Below are 21,422 nucleotides of genomic sequence, written 5' to 3'. Positions count from 1 at the left end.
CACTGAAATTTTTTTCAAATGTACGCTGCGTGGAAGAATACAAGAATAGAAAGAATACAAAGAAGTTGAATTTCAACATTTTAGTATATTGAAAGTATATTTAGAATATTTAGTATATTTAATATATTTAGTATACTTTTAAAAAGATTGTTAAATGATTGAGAGAGAAATGTGAATAAAAATATAAATAGGTAAATCTTGGAAAAAATTAGTTTTTATTATTCAATAACATTTTTTTAAAAATTCATCAATTTCGGACCAATATGTAAATAAAAGATAAGTAACATATTATATCGCTTTCTACTTTTTATTTTAAAGTAACAAATCATTTTTTAATAGCATTTATTATTTGATCTTATATTGTTAATTCTTTTATCATTCTATGTAAACAAGAATTGTTACAAATTCCAATTTTTCTTTCAATTTTTCGAAATTTTCGAATGTCCCATCAATCTTTTTCAATATTTTGACAATGTAACTATACATAATTCGTATAAATTTCATTCTATTATTCTATTTAACTGACATTATTTTTGTTATGATCCCGTCTTTTGTATCCCTCCATAAAGGAATACATGCATTCTTACGTTTCATATGTGTAGTAGAAGACTCAGGTAGAATACCAGTATACCATTCAGCGTTATAGCTGGGATTTAAAAACGGCTTCAGCAAATCACGTTGCAGCTATACGACGGAGACACAGAATTCGTATACCTGTGGACTCACCACTTCGCTTCGACCGAACGTTATAAGTGAAAGCTCAGTTTAAATGCAGACACCACGCTACACGCACTTTCTGGAAGTCATTTGGATTACGATAGTTCTGGTATGTTACAACAATTGCATTTTAATAAATCGTGTATATTTATATATTAAGTCCACACACACACACACACACACACACACACACACACACACACACACACACACACACACACACGAAAACATAAATTTTTTAAAAACAAATGTGTAATCTTTTCTTTTATTGTTCGTTTTTAATTTTGTCCTTTTCTGTAATGTTTGCCAAGACGTTTTCTAAGATTCTAAAAGTTAGGGGGACGTTAGAGCGACGCGTCAATTTTCATGAATTACAGTGCAACTGAAATTTTCAAATTGATTTTACAGATTGAAAAATTATTTTGCATTTGTTACAAAATTAAAAGACACATAAATAGAAAGTCCGGATATCGATTTCATAACAAAATGAAAGAAAAATTTAAAAATTCAATTATTTTTGGCTTATACACAGTAAAAAATTTTATGTTAATTTAATGTGAGATGAATAGAAAGCAACATAAATGTTATGTAAAAACTTAATACAAGAAGCGTAATACTTTGACACAATTTAAAAACAAATTTTATATTAAATTGACACGTTTATAATATTAAAGTTAACTAAAATTAGATGCTATTGTCACATTTTTAATTTCACAGAGGTAATGCCTCTGTGATATTTAACATATGTAATATATAAATTTAACAGATATTTACTGTTATAAAGAGAAAACACAAATATCTTTTTAGATATAAAATATATATAACTAGTTGTATAAAACATATTTCTTCAGTAAAATTCACATTTATAATATATTAAATCAACACATTTTATCATTTATTCTTAGAATTTATGTTTTAAAACTATATTATGTTTATTATTTCTTTACTTATCTACAAATTGTGTCATTTTAACACTGAGAAATGTTAAATTTAAATGTAACACAAAATATTCAAATAAGGCAATCATATTATGTTTAAAACTCTGATTAAAAATTCAATACAAAAATTTTAACAAAGATTCATTTTAATATAACATAAATACAAAATAATATTCTTGAGACTTCCTATATGGGGTGCTTTCTATATAAAGATTATGCGTTTCGCGGGTTTTCTCCGTGTCCAGATCCATTCTTGAAATGCCAACGTTTCGTGAATCTTGCAGTCCACCTCATCAGAGCGAGAAGCAACCTGATACCGTATAGCCTGACAGTATCAGGCTGCTCCTCGCCCTGATGAGGTGGACTGCAAGGTTCACGAAACGTTGGCATTTCAAGAATGGATCTGAACACGGAGAAAACCCGCGAAACGCATAATCTTTATATAAATACAAAATATTTTTACTGTGTATAGCTGTCGCTTGAAGTTAAAGTTTGTTTGATATAAAAGTTTTATAGTTCATATGATAGTATAAGCATGCGAACTTCAAATTACAGGGAATTACCTTGTTTATGTGTGTATATGTGTATGTATGCACATATATTTTATTATTTTTAATAAATAAATATCTATTATTTGCAGAAATGATCAATCATCATATACATAATCTTCTGGGAGAGTTTGACAATTTATGACATAATCTTCTGAAAGTTTGAAAGATATTAACGTATTGCAATATCAATCATGAAGAAACCAATTTTGTACAAAGTTGAGACATATATTGTGCCTGGAATGGAGAACTTATCAATAATTAATGAGATAGATGATCTCAAGGTTACAAATCAATTTGATATCAAGAGCGAAAGTATATTTGAGAACAGTATGCAAAACGAGAAAGATACGTCGCTCGCTTCAAATAATAAATACGAAGAAACCACGAAGTTTTCCACTGAAGATAGCACATTGATTGGTATAAAACTCGTGAAAGGCATAACGAACGAGAATGACATTCTACGCGACGAACATTTAGATAACGATATCATTAAATATTATAACAATGCGAATTCTTGTCGTTTTAACGAACGTGTACAAAAAACGGAGTTTCAAGCATCAATTGGACCACAGGAATCATTATATCCTGCGAAACAATTTAGCAGGACGAACAGTTTGATGTCGATTGACGAGAGAAGTGAGAACTCCTTGGATTCCAAGCTGAACAATTTCTGCCGTCACGGGTACAAGAATGGCTGTACCGCATCGATCCCATCACCTGAAGAAGTTAGCGAGGAGATCTTCAGAGAAAATTGGTTGCACAAAATTGAGATCTTAAGGAATCGTGAAACCATTTTACGGGAAAAGGAAATAAATCTGCAAAAAAGAGAGAGGGAGCTATTTAGAAAAGAGAAAGAACTAAGGATCACAGAGAGACTTCTCAATGATAAAATGAAACAGATAGAGCAACAGCTAAAATACCAAAAAGACATGGTAGTGGAAAAGACACTGGAACAAGCGGCACAAATTTTATACGATATTGAGAAACCTAATAATCTTGTAGAAGAGAAAATTCTGAGAAAAGATGATATTTCAAAGAAAGAAGATATTCTGAAAAAGGAACAAATTTCAAAAAAAGAAGAGATTCCGAAAAAAGAAGTTGTTTTGAGAAAAGAAGAAATTCCGAAAAAAGAAGAGATTTCAAGAAAAGAAGAAATTCCGAGAAAAATACAAATTCCTCAAAAAATAGAGATTTTAAAAAAAGCAGAGATCCCAAAAAATCTTCAATCTATTATCAATCCATACGAAAAAAAGGAGGAAAAGCATTTGATGCGTCCAGATTCTTTCTTGAAAAAATCTTTTTCTTCGAAGACTCATTCATATGCTACTATAAAGTACAAAGAGCGTCCTACGATGAATTACGACGACTTAAACTCATCATTGTCAGCCGCCAGCGTAGATACATTTAACATACAAACGTCGGAGTTGTTTAATCCAATGCTTTATAAGAAGCCACATGCGTTCACAAGATCAGTAAGCGAGCGATGGACCAGACACAAAGATATCCCAGGAAAACTGCAAAGAGTAGCTGAGGAGAAACCCGAGCACATGATCGAAGAGAAGAAAATTTTTCGGAAGTTTAGCGATAACATATGCGCTTTGCAGGAGAAGGAGACAAGGTTTCAGAATTACGGACCCATAGATGGTATTCCTGATGATATTCTAGGCAAGGCAGAACGTAATAATAAAGACAAGCTGTCTTCTTATCTTAATTTGGAAACTGGCGAGAGATACAGCCATCGAGATCAAGCCAACACTTTCAAGGATAGGCCGGTGTCTTGGACAAGCGAAACGGACAAATGGATGCAAAAGCACCAGATGTATAATTCAGAGACTAAATCGATTGAGAATAAGGAGAACGTCGTGTGCAATATCTATAAAGCCAAGAAAAAAACGAAGAAAAAGTCGAAAAAATTCCCTCTATTTCGTTAGCACCTCCATACCAATGGTATTTAATAACATACTAAAATGAGAATAATAATAGTTATTATTGATCATTTGCATTACTTTAATTACTCGCATTGCACTGAACTAATACATATTAAAAACTGTTTTAAGACGACGACCTTAATCTCATAATATAGCACAGGAATTTTACTTCTAACATTATTTCTTATTTGCGCAATTCACTTAATCATCTTACTACTTCTATTCGATTTATTATTATATTATACTGAAGAAGACCAAAAAAGTAGTTGACATCTATTAAGTTACGTATATTAAAATAAATTGTAAACAAATTTTTGCGTACCAATATGGCTCATCACGATTTTTTTTCTTTCTCAAATTTGAAATTCTAAGCCTTAATTGTAATTCATATAATTACAAAATATCTAAATACAATGGCATAATTTAAACTTTGACAATAAAAGAAAACATTTTGTTAAATAACATAACAATATCATTATTGGGCACTTCATTGTTTAAAATATTTAAATGCTTTTAACATTTAATTTCATTAACTTCAAATATAGCAGTTTTTAATATGTATTAATCTAATGTAATGCAAGTTTTATTTCGTGCTTATGAAGATCTCTGAATATTCGTGATGATCTCTGTTCAATATATATAAATATATGTGTAAATATAATGTAATTTTTATATAAGTTCGTGTATATATTGGATTTGCTATGTTGACAAAATAATTTTATATGTACTCTCTATTTATCCTGAATAGTATTCTTAGTGATTATCGAATAAATGCGTAATGTAAATATAATTCTAATAGAAATACGTAACATGGCAATCCTATATATATATTTATCACTTATATCGCATTGTTACCAATAAATGAAACTGATTACACATATATATATATTTTTTTTCTTTCTTTCGTCATTTAATTTAGATTACACGTGTATATTAATGAAACATCTATATAACATCTGTATCTTTTCATTTGAACATATTTATTTTTTAATTAACTTAACAAGCACTAATTGATTCTGCTATTTCTTAAGATTTGAACGATGTATAATAAGGATAGCTAATATGGCCAGGAAGGTGGCTCCCCAGGCTTTAACTCTCTGCCATATAATGCTGATTTGTCCCTAAATGTTGTCATCCTCTCTGATTCCATCTTATCTAGCTTATGACCGATCATAAAACCTGCGAACGGAAAGATGAGAGTCCAGTACATCTTCCAGACGTGCTTGTGCGATGACAAACTCTGAAGTAGACTCATGTCTCAGCGTAGTCTCACTTGTCCTGCTGTTCAGCAAGTTGGTGCTTCCAGCGAGCTGTATGCCTCAGATCCACGTAAATCGCAAGCGCCGTAAATGTAGGAAATAACACGCTGACGAAGTTTCGCTTAACCGAAATCCAGACAGTTGTGAAAATAGCAGAGGCCATCAAACTGAAAAATTCAAAAGGTGAAAATCAAATAGACAGGGAATAAGATTTACAGGATTCTAATAACAAATACTAATGTAAATTAACTGTAATCTTATTTCAGCTTACACTTTATCTTTCTTTAATTCTTAGAACTAAAAAAGAAATAAAAAATATATTAGCCAAGATTAAAATCATCCAAGGACTCAAATCTGGATTGAACATTTACAATGATTATTCCTATGTATATTAAAATAATGTATATTAGGTGTTTTTCAGCAAGGACATTATAAGACAATTAATTATCAAGTCCTATACTAGAATTATCCTTTTCATTTTTACTAGATATCTATCTCTCTTTTAACATACATCTCATTTTAAATTCCAAAAATAGAACTAGTTCAGCTATGAAACAGACATATGTTCAGCAGATAACGCAGTTTCATAATTTTTTAAATAAAATTCTTTAATATGACTGACTTTACTTCCTCATTTGATCTAATTGTAAGTATATAAATAAATCATAAAGAATTTCATAATAGTTGCAAAGCTACTTTCTTGAACGCAACACAGCCAGTTGCAAGTGTTATGAAATTCTTGTTGTTTGCCAATGTTAAATAAGGAGGAAATAATTCAGTGTTACACTGTATTCTTGCTAGAAAATGCCTAATAATTGCAAATAAACATTAAATTTAGGCATGAATAATTGTATTGACTATTTATAGGCTTTTTTTGTAATTCTTGAATTAATCTACATTGATATAAACAGGCATAAAAAAAAATTCTACTCAAGGCGAGAAACTATCCAAGTTATCTTGTTTTTTCGTCACAATAAACTTGCGCAAACTCAGTTCGATAAAACTGTGAGAAGTAAAAATAATGTAACAAAGTGCAACAAGGTAAGAAAAATAATTTAACGAGATTCTCTTACAAATTATAGGCCGCATCGGTTGGCCAAACCTCACTTGATCCTCCAGATACTTGACTAGTTCTTAGTAGGTTAACCTTGGAGGTTAAGAGTTAAGGGAATGCTTGAAACGACGGCCGAACGATCGATGTCGATAAAACAGATTTTTAATTCCAAATAAAATATATTACATATATTATATACATATGTACATAAGAATAGGGGTCCAGAGTCTCTATTCTTGAAAAGAAAATAAAGAAATGAAAAACTAGAGAAATACATACTATGGTATACGTTACATTCACGTTATCTAAAATCCCTCAAAATTTTTTATTTTAAAATAAGATAGATATATATTTGGACATTGAAAAGAGAGAAAGCGAAGATGCTGATGCAAAAAGTACATGCAACGCAATAGATGTAATATAATGTCATTGGTGAAACAGTGAAAAATTACTAGGAATAGGCTGTTGTGAAGTAGGTATGTGCAATTGAATCTGACATCTCCGTGTCTATGCCATCTATGGTTTATACGTTCATATTGTAATATTTTGTGGCTGTGATTTCATAAATTTCTTAACCTTAATAGTCGTTTATTAATATCTCAGTTCACGAAATAGAGCAGCATTTTTTCTTGTCCAATCTTAATTTTTACATTAAAACACATCGCTTGAGTATATTTTATCAAGATTTGAAGTGAACAGTGTATTCTTAACATTTATTTCCGAACGCTTGTTCGGCTGAACTCGACCTTACATACAGAGTATAAGGAACAGAAGTGTTCGCAGGGAAACAAGCGCCATAATGACTGTGAAAGGGACACTTGATGATTTGTAATAAAAAATAGACGAGAGTATCGCAACAACGCTAATTCCGATTGTCTTTTAAAATCCCGTCAATAGTTATCTCTTCTGTTAGCGCACAGAGTTTCGTGAGGAAGTAGGTGGGAACCAGGAGAAGAGAAATTGTGATATCAATTTGTGACTCTAAACAATGAGAATTGGTGCGTTTTTATAAGATGAAAATTCCTGACTAAACTTCTATTGATTTTATGTAATACATATGTTCCCCCTAGAAAAAAGAAAATCTAGGAATTTGCCAAGAATGCCTCTAAAGCATACCTCAAAAGACACAGAGATCCTGTGGTCTGATATAGCCGGTCGCATTTTAGTAAATGCAATCTCCTATCCTATTGAATATGCTAAGGTTTTGATCCAGGTAAAGATGTATTTCTGCTAGTTAAAAATTTTGATACAAACAATACATACAGATATAATACTGTTATCTAAAGAAAAACAGTCACATATTTGTTTTATTATTTAGATCGGATATGAGCCTATTCCACCCAAACCAACTGTAACATTGTTTGGAAAGCCTGCATTGAAACTACCAAATGCTTTTACATATAGTAAGTATAATCCTAATTTAAAACTTAGAAATATTTTTTAGGAGATTGTTTTATCTTTTCTATTATGGAAGCACTAAACATCCAGGAAGGATTATCAGATATCTTATTTCTGACAATATATCAGGCCAAAATTTTATATTGAAATGACATGTATGATGCTATAAAATATTTAAAAACTTTTATTATCACTGATGTATTTTTTAGAAATATAGTGTAATATTTCTAAAACATCATATCAGTGATAATAAAAATTTTTATTAAGATAATCTTATCATACATGTCATTTCAACATAAAATTTAGGCTGAATATATTGCCAGAAATTAGATATTCCCCTCCCCTCTTCCTTCCTCCAACAATTTTGCATGGATATCTAGTGCATCCCTTTTTCTACTTTAAATTTTCTACTTAATATTATTTTATTATATACTTCTCTGTTTAACATAAAATGTTATTTCTTGCAGTTAAACACATAAAGAGCTTGGATGGCTTTACAGGCTGCTATAGAGGCTTAGTACCCAAGGTATGTTCCTACACAATAAGTACAATAGCGTGCGACAAGACTTTAGAATATCTACAGTCGAACTCAGTGGAACAGAATGAGGATGAAGATGATGGAGATGAGACAGTGAGGTATGTGTTAAGGGAAAGGAGAAAAATATGAATAATGAATTAATAATTTCTTCTGTTTGTAGACGTAAAAGATGCATGAATGAAATCATCAGGGATGTGATCAGTAGAACAGTCGCGATCATAGTTAGTCATCCTTTGGAAGTCATTTCATTAAGGATGATGGCACAATTTGTGGGTAGAGAGACAAAATATAGGTATAAATAAATATATATATATATATAACAAATGGCATATCCTTTTAGATTTCCAAAGAAAGAATGTGTGTATTGTATATATAAATCTTTTGATCTTCAATTATAAAATATACGTGATATAGAAAGAGAAAATAATTAATAAGGGACAATATTGAAAATTTTTTACGAAAATTTCAGTAATTAATGCTAAAATCTGTTTTTATATATATAATATGCACTTATAAAATGAAATAAAGAAATAAAGACAAAATATGTATATAATCGCATTTATATTTGTTAATTTTGAAGAGAAAATTTTGAATGTAAATTTCTGGAAAAAAATTTGTATTCTTCTCTGGGCGATTCGTTTGTCACCGTAAAATTTATCATATTCTTACCATTAGTAGCCTATTTGGTTCGTTCCTGGAGATTTACAAGGAGAATGGGATCCTAGGTTATTACGCAGGATTGATACCGCGTATAATAGGAAGTGCTGCAGTTATAGTTTTAACTGGCATCTCTACATACGCTATAAACAATTACGTTATACAGGAGCCAGCGATGAAGCCATATACTGCATCAACCATGAAAGTAAGCGCAAAATTTCAATATTTTTCAAAGAGAATATGCTCCGATATGTATTATTGACACAACGTTTCAAAACTAATGCATTAAATATTTCATATAATAAAATTTAAACATGTTAAAATAAAATATTTGTATAGTTTGTAGCTACAACTGTTATGTACCCGTTCTTAGTGGTATCTCACTGCATGACAGTAAATGACTGCGGGTAAGTAAAATCTCATGTCCAATACGTTCATTGAAGATTAACATAATTTTTTCTTTTCATTTTATTTTTTCTTCTTATTGTAAATGTATTTTCTTAAAAGTAATTGACAATTATGAGATTTTAGATTTTAAATATTAAAAATTATACATATGTATGCACACTTCATACTTTAAAAAATAATTTTTAAAATAATTTTTATTAAAAAGTTTGAATAAAAAGTTTTATATTTTAAGGCTACATTCAAAAATTCCTCTTCAAAGAAAATTTTACTTGATATAATATACTATATTACATACTATAAAATTTTATTCGAAACACATATATATTATATATATATGTGTTTCGAATAAAATTTTCCTTAGAGAGAACGTTTTAGAATGTAGTCTAAAAGTTAGACATTATAAATGTAATCTAGAAGTTACAAAAGATAAATGCCATGATATTACTTTGTCCTTTACAAAATAAAATAAGACCGATTGAATTAAGAAAATCTGATATTTCATGGTAAAATTAATACGTTCATGAAAATTGTTCAAGATTGGTAGCTGGTCTTCCACCATACATGCCGATCTATAAGAACTGGCTGCATTGTTGGACTCATCTGTCGACTCATAATCAGCTGAAGAGAGGCAGCAGTCTGTTATGGCGTTACTATACTGGACCGCAAATGCTGTTGAATGGCAAGCTGATACCAATTATGGGCAATAACTTTTATCAGCCTAGTTCGTAATGAGTGTCTTAAAGTAAGCTAGATCAATCTATTTGAAAGCCAAATGAGTTTGTTATAAACCAAATAAGTGTCGACCAATTGTTCATTTGACGATTTATTTATACAGTGTATAGATACAGCCATATAAAAGGGAAAAGAAAAAAGAGAAAATTTGGTTTCAACGAATTTATATAGCAAGATCGTACAAGAATTTGCGTGCACTAAACATTCTTGTAAGATCAAAAGTCATTATCAATACAAAATAATAGAAAAAAGAAGATAAATCCAGTTAGGATCAATCGAGATGACTGTAGTTGAAAGGTAATCGTAATTAAATATCATTGCAACATTTTGTAATGAGAAAGTCAACATTCATTAAATCTTCAATGTGCATTTATAATGATTACGAGATTAATAGATGTTTCTTATTACACACATATACGCACGCACGCACGCGCGCGCATACACACGCGCGCGCACGCACACACACACACACACACACACACACACACACACACACACGCACGCACGTTATGATTTTCAATCTAATTTTTAAGAAAAAAAATAAATAACACATTTGCGTCTACATAATCACCTTGATCGATCCTACATCCAGATCACATATGCAATACAGTACTTGTAAATAAAAATAAATAAATTACAACACATCGAATAAAGTTGTGTAATAAAAAAAAGTGATGCTGGAAGAAGTGAGATATATATTTTTGCTATATTGACAATTAGACTTTGTTTCGACAATTAATTATTGATTTATGTGGCCTTCTCTCTACCCCTCTTCGATAATTGATAAGATTTCGATGAGTATTGCATTCGTCATATTATAATCATTACATATGTATATATGCACACGCACACACGCACAAGGTGTTCAGCATAACGATCCATACGTTTTTTTAAACATTCCCGATAGTTAAGGGGATCCTAAAGCCATCTGTATTATCGACTAATCGGTTTAATATTTATATAACAACTATTTTTTTCCTCTTTTACAGATTCAAAAATTTTTTCTAAGATTAAAATATATACGTGTCTGTGGAGTTTATACCGAAAATGATAAAAAATTTTTAAATTGAGATCTTTTTACTATTTTTTATAGTTCAATACACAGATTATCTGAACTGTCTAGACTAGAGCTGTCACGTTGTGACATTTGATTCATATAAAAGCTGTACTTACGAAATGGCAGTCCACAGACTAATAGTTTGTACAAAGAAACAACATGAAGTTCTTAGAATTGGACTTAAAAGGAAAGATCCAACTCGGATATTCAGAAAATTATGAAACTTTAGCAATATACAGAAAGTATCCGGACATGTAATAATTTTTTTTGTTGCCCCAATTCATTCTGAGGTAAAATCAACTTTTGAAAATTGACTTTTTCAAAACCCACTTTTCGTTTTTATTTCGTATTCACCAACAACGGAAGAGATAGAACAAATTTTTTTTTAGAGAAAAAATTTATTTTAATAAGAATTATTGAATAGGAAACTTATTAAGTTTTTCTGTGTGCGCCATTGAAGACGAGCTTGGAAATTTCAAGTTTTACCGTAACTTCTATGACTTCCAAAGAAGCACTGTGTATTATTTTTTAGCAGTTTTTCTTTTCTTCAGAACACTGCTCTGATTGAATTTAAAAGATATTAGAAAAATGTTATTACAAAATGATAACAATGTAAATAACGTCAATTTTTATTGTGAAAATTAGAGTTTTTATATATTTACATTATTACCATTTTATAATGATTTTCTAATTATTTATTTTAGATTTAACTTGTAGAGCAGTGTCCTGAGGAAAATTAGACTAAATATTATTCCCTTGGAGATCAGGGGATCGTGGTAAGACGCGAGGCTTGAAATTTTCGAGTTTATCAATATGCTACACACAGAAAATTTTTATATTTTTAATCAGTTTTATTCTATAAATTAATATTTTTTACGTCTCAAATACAATATAAATAAATGAAGACATAATTAAAATTCTTACTGCCTAATAATATTTATCAAATATAGTAGTAAACAGTACTTACATAGTAATAAACGGAGAATTGTTATTTATTCCCTTTTTAATAAATTATGCACTTATTCTTGAAATAATTTTGTAAATTTTATCTTCAATTTGATCATACCAATCTCTCTGTTTTCTTTTAGTTACATTATTTATGTCATAGCCTGGCAAGATATATTGCATTATTTTATAATGTCAATAAAAGTTAGTCTCTATTAGACGATCTAGCTCAAAAAAATATAATGTATGAAGATCGTATCTGAATAAATCTGAAATGTAATGTTTCATTCTCATGCAGTCGAGAAATCTTTTCTTTCGCTGAACTAATCAAAAGTATAAGGTCACCATGTTGTTATAATTGTCATAAATCACGTCGAAAATAATAAGAGGAACTTATGATAGAAGATTTTTATCCTATGAACCTGTTCTTGTATTAACGTGATAAAGATTCGGACGATCAACATTTAATATTATTTTTAATCTACATCGCTTCTTATGCTATTATTAGATATAATAATTGTTTGATGAGTTCATGTTTATGCATGGGAATAACTTTTTTTTTATTCAGACTCTTTATCCACAAGGTTATGTACATCGAGGATATTGCGCGCGCTTTCAGGAATGTTGGCGAAATTGAAATCAAGGTGCATACATCCAAAGGTGATGGCTCATAATCAAATAATACAAATACTTTCAGTGCGGCACAATAATCGGAAGCTGTTCAGTATTCACATTCTATGACGAAGAGTTTGAATATGACTACATCCGAGGAGTTTCATTCACTTTTTGACATAAAGTCTTATTTCTTTTTTCCATCTCACTCGTTAAATATTATTTATATATACAGAAGTATTATTTTTCTTACAACATACGAATTACAAAAAAAATGAAAAAATAAGAAAGAAACTGACAAAGAAACATGTCAATATTACCAAGGCAGCATAATACTTAATAGTATGAGTTTTCCCTCTTGAGGACAGATAGATATAATTAGCTCGTGAACGTATAAATAAATAGTATACATTTCTCTACCATTGTTCTACTAATTCGTTTATCAGCATACAGTTACCGTAAGATCAATCGTCAACGAAGTTTTATTGTAGATTTAATGTAAACAAAACGTGACAAATGATGCTGATCAGAAATATTTAGTGGACTCACATCCAGAGACAAATCTATTTTCTTATATAGCTACGTTATAAAATTCGGTTATATTAAAGCTTATCGAAATTTATATTATCGATTATATATTGTATATAGATGCCTATCTAACGGAACTCAATTCTTTATAGTAGTTGTAAAAAAATGAATTTGCCTCTAGATACATCTTTATTTTATATACAGCAGAATCCGTTTTAATTCTTAATAGCAACTCAATATATTGTAATAACGTTCTTTTTTCTTTCAGAAATCAAAACGAAATAATTATAAATAAGACTGCGTGACAAATATAGGAGACCTACGGACATAATATGAATAGACGTAGCATTATCTATCTTCCCTTAGAATAATAATATACCAAATAATAGGATTACGATAGAATAGAAAATAAGAATCTTTTTTTCATGCAAATTGTTTAATAAAATACAGCAAGCTAAGCATCATCAATATAATAATATTGAGAGAAATTCCACGAAGATGCATTTGATTGTGTGCAGACTAATGATAGTATATTTTTGTACAAGTATTTGTTGTTTTTCAAATTAATTTAAATATATGAATATAATTGTGTTCGAAATACATTAACATTGGAATGAAATACTGTTTCACAATTCTAAAAATTATTTATTTTATTACGAATTTATAATCTGAAATTTATAATGCGAAAAGATTGATATATACATAAATATTTTATCATTCGCCTATTTCACTTAAAATTGTAATGTTATGTGAAGAGAATTGCATCCTTTTTTTTCTGTTTTGTCGTAATCCTATCTAAGCATCAATATCAGGGATGCATTGCTTCGTTTATTCCTGCTGTGTCTGGAAAAATACTATGTGGCGTACAATGCGTATGTCATAAAACTAAATTAGGCCAAATGCAGCGACAATACTTCGTTCATTTCAATTTTCTTAAATTGAAATATTATAAAGTCTATTTCGCTTTTAACATCTTTTAAATTGAAACATTTAAGATTTTCAATTTGAACCTTTGTAAGTTGTAATTATCGATTTTTATAGATCTTCTCTAAAATTGAGATACAATTAATTCTTAAACAACTTTACAACTTTTTTTTAAAATTGAAATTTAATTTATAAGAACAACGGATATCAAAGATTATATCATTAATAAGTATTTAAGATTCTAGAAACGGTATATTTTTCTCTCACTTCTAAATCTTAATTCATCAATTGACGTTTTCTATAAAGAAATTCCTTAAGATTTAACGCAAAAGCTTTCGTATTTGTTATTGTTTCTTTTGTTATGTACGAGCGATTTATCGCAGAACATACGTACACAGGGTATGCCAGAAGTCGCGCATTATTTTTGAGAATGTTTAGAATCATATTTCGAGATTTATGCAGTTTTTTGTTCAATATTAAGTCTTCGACATATATTTGACATGCGAAACTTGAGTTAGCTATTTTATTTCCTAAGAGAGGCAAAAGAAAATACATTGAATATATGTTAAGAATTAGTTATTAGAATGATATTAATCATATTTGGCGACATTAATATCCAATATCCAATCGACTACTTAAAAAAAAGATATCTCAAATATTATTAACTTTATGATATTGCTCTCGCTCTTGACAACAAATGCGCGACTTTCAGGACCAAGCTATCGTATGCACATCATTTATGATTTCACGTTTGCGTGTAGCTCAAACGACTCACTTCAAATCTAGCTCGACTTCTGGACTTTCGAGTGTGAACGGCTTTAGATTCTCAACGATAGGCGTCTGGTCTGGATCGATGCGAATGCGAATCTTGTTGGTGTCCAGAGAACGGGGCAGTGTGCGCGGTAGATCATCCTTGTAAGAAGCCACCGCCGACGATGTATACGTAGGCGACGTGTATGGCACGTAAATTCGCACTACGTCTGGGCTGGGCTGATGCGGCGTCGCCCGCGGTGTAGGCAGACCGCCACTGCCCGAGCTCCCATTCGAGATATTGCTCTGGGTATCCAAACTGTTGTCCAGGACCTGGGAACGTGTTACCGAGCTGAATACCGATAAATCGGCCGTCGATGTCACCGACGTCTCGGCTAATGACCGACGAGAGCCATTGGGAGATGCGCCCTCATCAAGACTTGGATCAAAGGAGAATTTACTTCCTACGAACAGATTTCAGAGATAAGGTGAGTGGTACAGTTATGAGAGTATACATGCAATGATTATTGTGATATAAAAACTATATATATATATATATATATATACATACATACCTACATATATAATACATATAGAGTAAATAAAAAATTCCGAACCAGTGAAAAATATCTCGAAAATAAAATATTTTTTAGAAAAATGATTCAAACAAAAGTTGCAAAGTTTAAAAAGATCTATTTACTGATTACATCTATTTGACTTTGAACATTAGATCAAGGATATATCGATTTTTTTTATGAAACATCTATTTTATTTCAGAATCTAATAACTGATCTCGTGAACTTTCCAAAACAATTTAGTTTTTTTAATCAGTACTTATTGAATCATCGAACTTGAAAGTTACATTATCGCACCCAAAATGCACTAAGAATTTATTTTTACATAAAAATGAAAATAAGAGGAACAATCTCCAATAACTTGGACAAATGTTATCCAGGTACCTGTTGACGTAAGTGATACTGTAACTTTCGGATAGAGTTCAACAATGAATTGAACTGCAAAAACAAAATCATCTTTAGATAAATAACAGTCTCTTGATATGAAGGACTATTGTTCATTAATTATTAATTTACATAGCTAAATCTCGGTAAGAATGTTGATAAAAAGTGTCACATCAAAATTAAAATGTGAGAACCATCCAAATGAGTGCAAGTGAATTTCTTTACAACATAAGTTACAAAACAGCTTTCAATGACTTTATCACGACACTTTACGATTATATTTTACGATTTCTACATGTTTCTATTCATTCTATGAAGCCGTTTACAATGCCAATAGTGAGTTACTTTCATCACGTTTGGAATTATAATTTCTTGTCATTCCTCCTCTCTCCCTTGTTCAGTTATGTTATTAATAATAGCATATCTGGAGTTCTATTTTACTCGGTCTTTTAATCGTCTGGAATTTCTGGAAATGATATTCGCATGGCATTTTGGAGACTGACTAATTTTGTATTATATCAATGTATACAACACGATGCATGCTAAGCTTCAATCTATTGTTTGTTCAATCTTGTTTATCTATGTTCGACTACGTTCTCAACCTTCTTCGCTCTGATGCAGGTTTGAATGAATGAGCCGAAACATGTAAGCAGCACACAAGTATTAAATTGATTTTGTTAAGTATTATTTTGTTTATTGCGCATTATAGTTAATATACAAATATATATTAATATTTTTGAATGATTATTTCATTTTTTACCAGTACAGATTAACTTTAATCTCAGTTTAATTTACTTTTTTTTTACTCTTAGAACTAAAAAAACATAAAAAGTAAAATCGAAGTTAAAATTAATCTATATGTAAAAATTAACACCTGTATTTTTAAAGCATAGCGAATATAATTATTCAGTATGATACAAAATTAATGAAATAAAAATTAACGATTGTATTTTGCAAGGGTTCATAATAACTTAATAATTGTGGGCAATATGTCTTTTATTTCATATAACACATAAGGAATTTTAACATAAAATAAATAAAAATTAATAATGAAATTGAACAGCATGAATAATATTAATTGTGTTAAAAGTATTTCTAAAAATGCAGGATATTTATATGCATGGATAGAGTGTATTGTGTTACATTATGTAAGACTTGGCTTTGTTAATTTTGAGACATTTATTAAGTATAAACATATATATGAAAAGATAGAAAGAATGTTCAGATCAGATTTATCGATTTTCTAAGTATGGCATATGCTTAAAATATATATATGGAACATATATATTTTAGTTTTTCAATTTAACTTTCAATTTAATACACACACACACACACACACACACACACACACACACACACACACACACACACACACACACACACACACACACACACTTTTAAATTTTTTTCCCAACTATTTCCCTAATCGCATGATCTGAATTCTGAAGCAACAGTGCAGATTAACACATACCGCCTGTGACTTTAATATTGTAAAAAATATTCTATTAATACCATTCCAGCATAGAACTACTGTAAATAAATCATTTTGTATGACATGTCTTATAAGTAACATACTTCTTAATATTATGATGAAAGTTTTCTCTGGGCTCTCTACAAACCATATTCAATCTCTAGCAAAATTTTATTGAGCAAAATTGTTCGCGTCGCGATATTTATCACGATAAAGCACTTTCCGTTCACAGTCTAGTGTTGTAGATAACTGTTATCCGGACATTCGAGTTGATGTCATCCTCGTCTTCAGACTCGATGCGTTCGACGCACGTGGTACTGTCTGTGCTATTGTGTAATGTATCGTGGCTATCTCTAAACTCACCGCCAAGGCCACTGGTCGGCTCGACAGGCGTGGTGCTCTCTCTACCGTTGTCGATCAATGTCATATCCCTGCGCTGCACCACTGATTCTCGCATCACATGTTGAGCTTCGCTAAACTCTTCGCTTCGCCTTCCAACCTGATGAATGCAAACATATAATATAATAAAATTATCATGAAAGAATATCAGTAATTTAATGGAGATTTTTTTTTGTTATTATAAGATTACTTCGCGATTCCACAAGCTGTCATAACATTTACCAAATGTAAAATAATGTAATATAAAATATATATTCAATGTAATATAAAATATAATGCAATATCTCACGTCATATCTTTTTTTAACAAAAATAATGAAATTGGCAATTATTGAATAAATTGAAATAAAATTTTTCATTGTGTAATGTCCTATTAAAAAAAAATTTTTTTTTATTTTTAGATGAATGAAATATTTTTTTGAATTGAAAATGTTTATTTATAAGCAAAATATATTATTAAATATATATTTTGTAAACCATTAATCATATCGTAATACTTTTATAGACAACATAATCACTTGGTATGAAGAAAACACATGTGTACGAATTTTTATCAATATTCAAGGGATATGACATAAGTATTGCATCTATTGCATCTAGTGCCAATAGGCACAATAGATAAAGAGCCAAAGGATGGCATTCTAGCAATACCTTGCTGGTAAAAGTAGGCTCCTGGAAAGTGCCAAACGGATAACGGGGTAGTTCGTGTGGCAACGGAGCACCTGGATAGTCTAATTTGGCACGCTTTAATTCTTCCATGCTGCGCTCCATCGTACTTATCACGGTGTCGTCATCAAAGCAAAAATCCTTCTCCAGCTTAATTTGTAGATAGTTGCAAAATTCATCAAGACTTTCCATTGGCATCAAATAGCGCTTATGCAGCTTCATAACAGTATATGCCATTGTTGATAACATGCGATCACCATCCAACAGAAATATGTCCCAGATACGGAGACCGAGACTAACGGGAGTCTACAAAATATAGATTAACATTGCTGATACTTAATTGATCTGTTTCAAGAGATGCAAATCTAAGAAGAAATAAAGAAGAAAGCCTACTCTCTCTTGAAAAACAACGAAGAACCACTTCAATGCATAGAGTATAGAATCGCAACCGCACTTATCCATTTTCCGTTTTAGTTTCGGCAAACATTTGTTCATTATCTTGTCATGGTGCTCTATGAAGCGGTTTAATTTGGGAAATCCATCGACGTAAAAACCTGTAAAATGTATTGTACATAAAGACTTAAATATATCAATAAATGCTAATCTTGTCCAGAGGTTCATAAATATGATTAGCCTTTAACATTTAAAACTTACATTGTATTTTTTTTCTATTTATATGATTAATTTATATAGAAACCCGCAAATAAATTTTGTTAAATGATTTTCTATTCTAACATATTAATTCATATTTAAAAATCTATAGACAATAAAATTTAAATTCTTTGATATATATATATGTGTGTGTGTGTGTGTGTGTGTGTGTGTGTGTGTGTGTATATATATTTTTTTTAAGAGAGCATGATATGCCATTAAAAAATGTGTCACTAAATAATTTTATTTTAAAATGAAAAAAAAAATCCAACCGTGCATGCTGTATTTTTGATCGGCAAGCAACACAGAAAGGCCCCAGAAAGCGTCTTCCTCATCCATGTAAAGCAGCAGCAAACCGGCTAGCACGGACATTCCTTGGCAATATCCTACCTCCATGTTGTACATACTGTAGGCAGCCAGTACGTAAAACATAGACTTTTGTTTTATGCTATATCTCTCTCTAAAAAAATTATTATTGTTTTTCAACTTTTTTTAAATACATAACTCATATAATAAAGAACGAACGTTCAATTTCTACAGTATCACACCTATAATTAATATGATCTCTGTATTGTCTGGCAACATCGGCATCAATCTGTCGTATCTCTGTGGACCATTGGCGAGCCAATTGTAACATCTCTTCATACTTGCCCGCCTGCTCCTTCTTCAGATTCTTTATTCCTAAAAGTAGAGTCCATACTTGACCACGAAATCTGTTAGGAATTCCTTTGTATATTCTGCGGCGCAATTTTTCCTTTGTCGAGGCACTGTCCCATTGTTTCGTCATTTTCTCCCATTTCTTCAATCTCTCCATCTCCACGTGGTGCAACTTGACTTCAAACGCATCCCGTTTCTGTGGTAACCTCTTATCGCTGTAACAAGAGAAACAATTATTTCAGATGGCACTAAAGGTTATACTTTGTATACGATCAAATTCTAAATAACTAAATTCTAAATAAAACTTATGTACATACTGTATAAATCCATATCTATCTGTAGTATGATAAACTTCGTAAGCAGGATCCTCCCAAGGATCAATCTCAGCACCCTCCCTACCACGATCATAGCAACTGAAAATCCTATCACGCTCTGCAGCAGACCGTTTTAACAATTCTTCTTCATTCATCCCACGTGGCGATGTGCGGCCAGACTCTTACAAGCATGCCGTTTCATTAATAAACCTCTCTACTAATCTCCAGCCGAGCAGCTTCATCTGTAAGTCACATACATTTAAGCAAGCTTATCAAGTATGTATACAAGTCACATATGTACAAATTTATTGGAATATGTATGACAAAATTAGTTATTGCAATAAACATATATATATATATATATATATATATATATGTGGGTGTGTATATTGTATGTGTGTGTGATTTGTCATATTTGATACATTTACTTGACTGTATATGATTGATATAAGACAGAAAGATGTTGATATAGGAAACACAGGCCAGGTCTTTTTAACTGAATTTTTTAACTGAATGGTTATCTTTTTTCACCTTTTCATATTGAAAGAAAAAAAAAGACGACTTGACCAAAAGTTAAAAAAAAAACAGATCCATAAACACAATCTAGTAAAACACATGGACAGTACATAGCGAGGTTAATATGTGTTTATGTGTCAGTTTCTATTAGAACACTACATTTTGCTTATTTAAAAAGTTCTGAGAACAAGTGATACAAGTAGGACATGGAGAGCTTTTCGGCAAGAGACACAATGCAACACAATAAATCAATGTTGTGTGCTAATATTAAATATAGATGACATGATCACTGTGTCGCTTACCGGAAAGCATCAAAGAAATGCTTGTATGTAAGATTACATGTATCTCCTCGGCTGTGGCGCCCGGAACGTAACAGATTTCGCCATTAAATCGTCACATTGGCGCGTTTGCACCGCTAGCGGACCCGTTGCGGTTAAGCTCGATGTACGACCGAGTGGCTGGGCAAATACAAAATGGATCTGTTCGGTTCTTTGCTAACCAGGCGTAGATAGAGCACGCGACACAACATTGGAATTCCTTGATTGTTCGTCTCTATCTCTATTCCTCGAGGAAGACACGAGCTGTGACTCAGTGATACAAACTCGCGCCCACTTGCAATTAGTATACCTATAAATAGGGTGATCAGCCGTCCCTAAAGTCACTATATTTATAAAGTATCGCAAATTAGAGACTTTACAAATTAGGGTCTCTATCGCAAACGGCGCAAACTTGCCTCCATCTTGACACAAGACGCGGCTCTTTTCAAATTCATGTATTTGTATAAACATACTTTA

The 21,422-nt window shown here is 30.9% G+C and overlaps 4 protein-coding genes across 6 annotated transcripts; 2 read left to right on the top strand and 2 right to left on the bottom strand.

The window, feature by feature from the left end:
- The first annotated feature begins 2,352 nt into the window (after positions 1–2,352).
- On the top strand, positions 2,353–4,412 carry LOC108686488. Its single transcript, XM_018191827.1, has 2 exons — positions 2,353–3,303; positions 3,415–4,412. The coding sequence occupies exons 1-2, from the start codon at positions 2,398–2,400 to the stop codon at positions 4,135–4,137; spliced, it is 1,629 nt and encodes a 542-aa protein (XP_018047316.1). The 5' UTR covers positions 2,353–2,397; the 3' UTR covers positions 4,138–4,412.
- A 683-nt stretch (positions 4,413–5,095) lies between these two features.
- On the bottom strand, positions 5,096–6,590 carry LOC108686580 (NADH dehydrogenase [ubiquinone] 1 beta subcomplex subunit 1). The gene is made up of 2 exons (XM_018191954.1): positions 6,467–6,590; positions 5,096–5,560 (listed from the first exon to the last, which is right to left on the bottom strand). The coding sequence occupies exon 2, from the start codon at positions 5,387–5,389 to the stop codon at positions 5,192–5,194; it is 198 nt and encodes a 65-aa protein (XP_018047443.1). The 5' UTR covers positions 5,390–5,560; positions 6,467–6,590; the 3' UTR covers positions 5,096–5,191.
- Positions 6,591–6,827: 237 nt separating this feature from the next.
- Positions 6,828–10,649, top strand: LOC108686562 (mitochondrial carrier homolog 2-like). Of its 2 annotated transcripts, none has more exons than XM_018191930.1 (9): positions 6,828–6,923; positions 7,231–7,445; positions 7,518–7,660; positions 7,766–7,850; positions 8,313–8,481; positions 8,544–8,675; positions 9,059–9,245; positions 9,380–9,447; positions 9,985–10,649. In XM_018191930.1, exons 2-9 carry the CDS (start codon positions 7,436–7,438, stop codon positions 10,175–10,177), a joined length of 987 nt encoding a protein of 328 aa, XP_018047419.1. In that variant the 5' UTR covers positions 6,828–6,923; positions 7,231–7,435; the 3' UTR covers positions 10,178–10,649. The 2 variants fall into 2 exon arrangements, with proteins under 2 accessions (XP_018047419.1, XP_018047418.1); XM_018191929.1 differs by lacking the exon at positions 6,828–6,923 and having other exon boundaries at positions 7,039–7,445; positions 9,985–10,190; positions 10,284–10,649.
- A 4,205-nt stretch (positions 10,650–14,854) lies between these two features.
- LOC108686526 (USP6 N-terminal-like protein) lies at positions 14,855–21,266 on the bottom strand. 2 transcript variants are annotated; one of them, XM_018191879.1, is made up of 8 exons: positions 20,931–21,266; positions 20,116–20,354; positions 19,690–20,013; positions 19,414–19,601; positions 18,884–19,044; positions 18,476–18,796; positions 17,790–17,925; positions 14,855–15,460 (listed from the first exon to the last, which is right to left on the bottom strand). In XM_018191879.1, the coding sequence occupies exons 2-8, from the start codon at positions 20,265–20,267 to the stop codon at positions 15,018–15,020; spliced, it is 1,725 nt and encodes a 574-aa protein (XP_018047368.1). In that variant the 5' UTR covers positions 20,268–20,354; positions 20,931–21,266; the 3' UTR covers positions 14,855–15,017. The 2 variants fall into 2 exon arrangements, with proteins under 2 accessions (XP_018047368.1, XP_018047369.1); XM_018191880.1 differs by having other exon boundaries at positions 20,968–21,266.
- Between the last annotated feature and the right edge of the window lie 156 nt (positions 21,267–21,422).

This window comes from Atta colombica, unplaced genomic scaffold, assembly GCF_001594045.1.
Source record: "Atta colombica isolate Treedump-2 unplaced genomic scaffold, Acol1.0 scaffold187, whole genome shotgun sequence".
In the NCBI taxonomy this organism is placed as follows: Eukaryota; Metazoa; Arthropoda; class Insecta; order Hymenoptera; family Formicidae; genus Atta; species Atta colombica.
The sequence above is the reverse complement of the archived record's forward strand: the minus strand, read 5'-3'. Positions and strand labels throughout refer to the sequence as shown.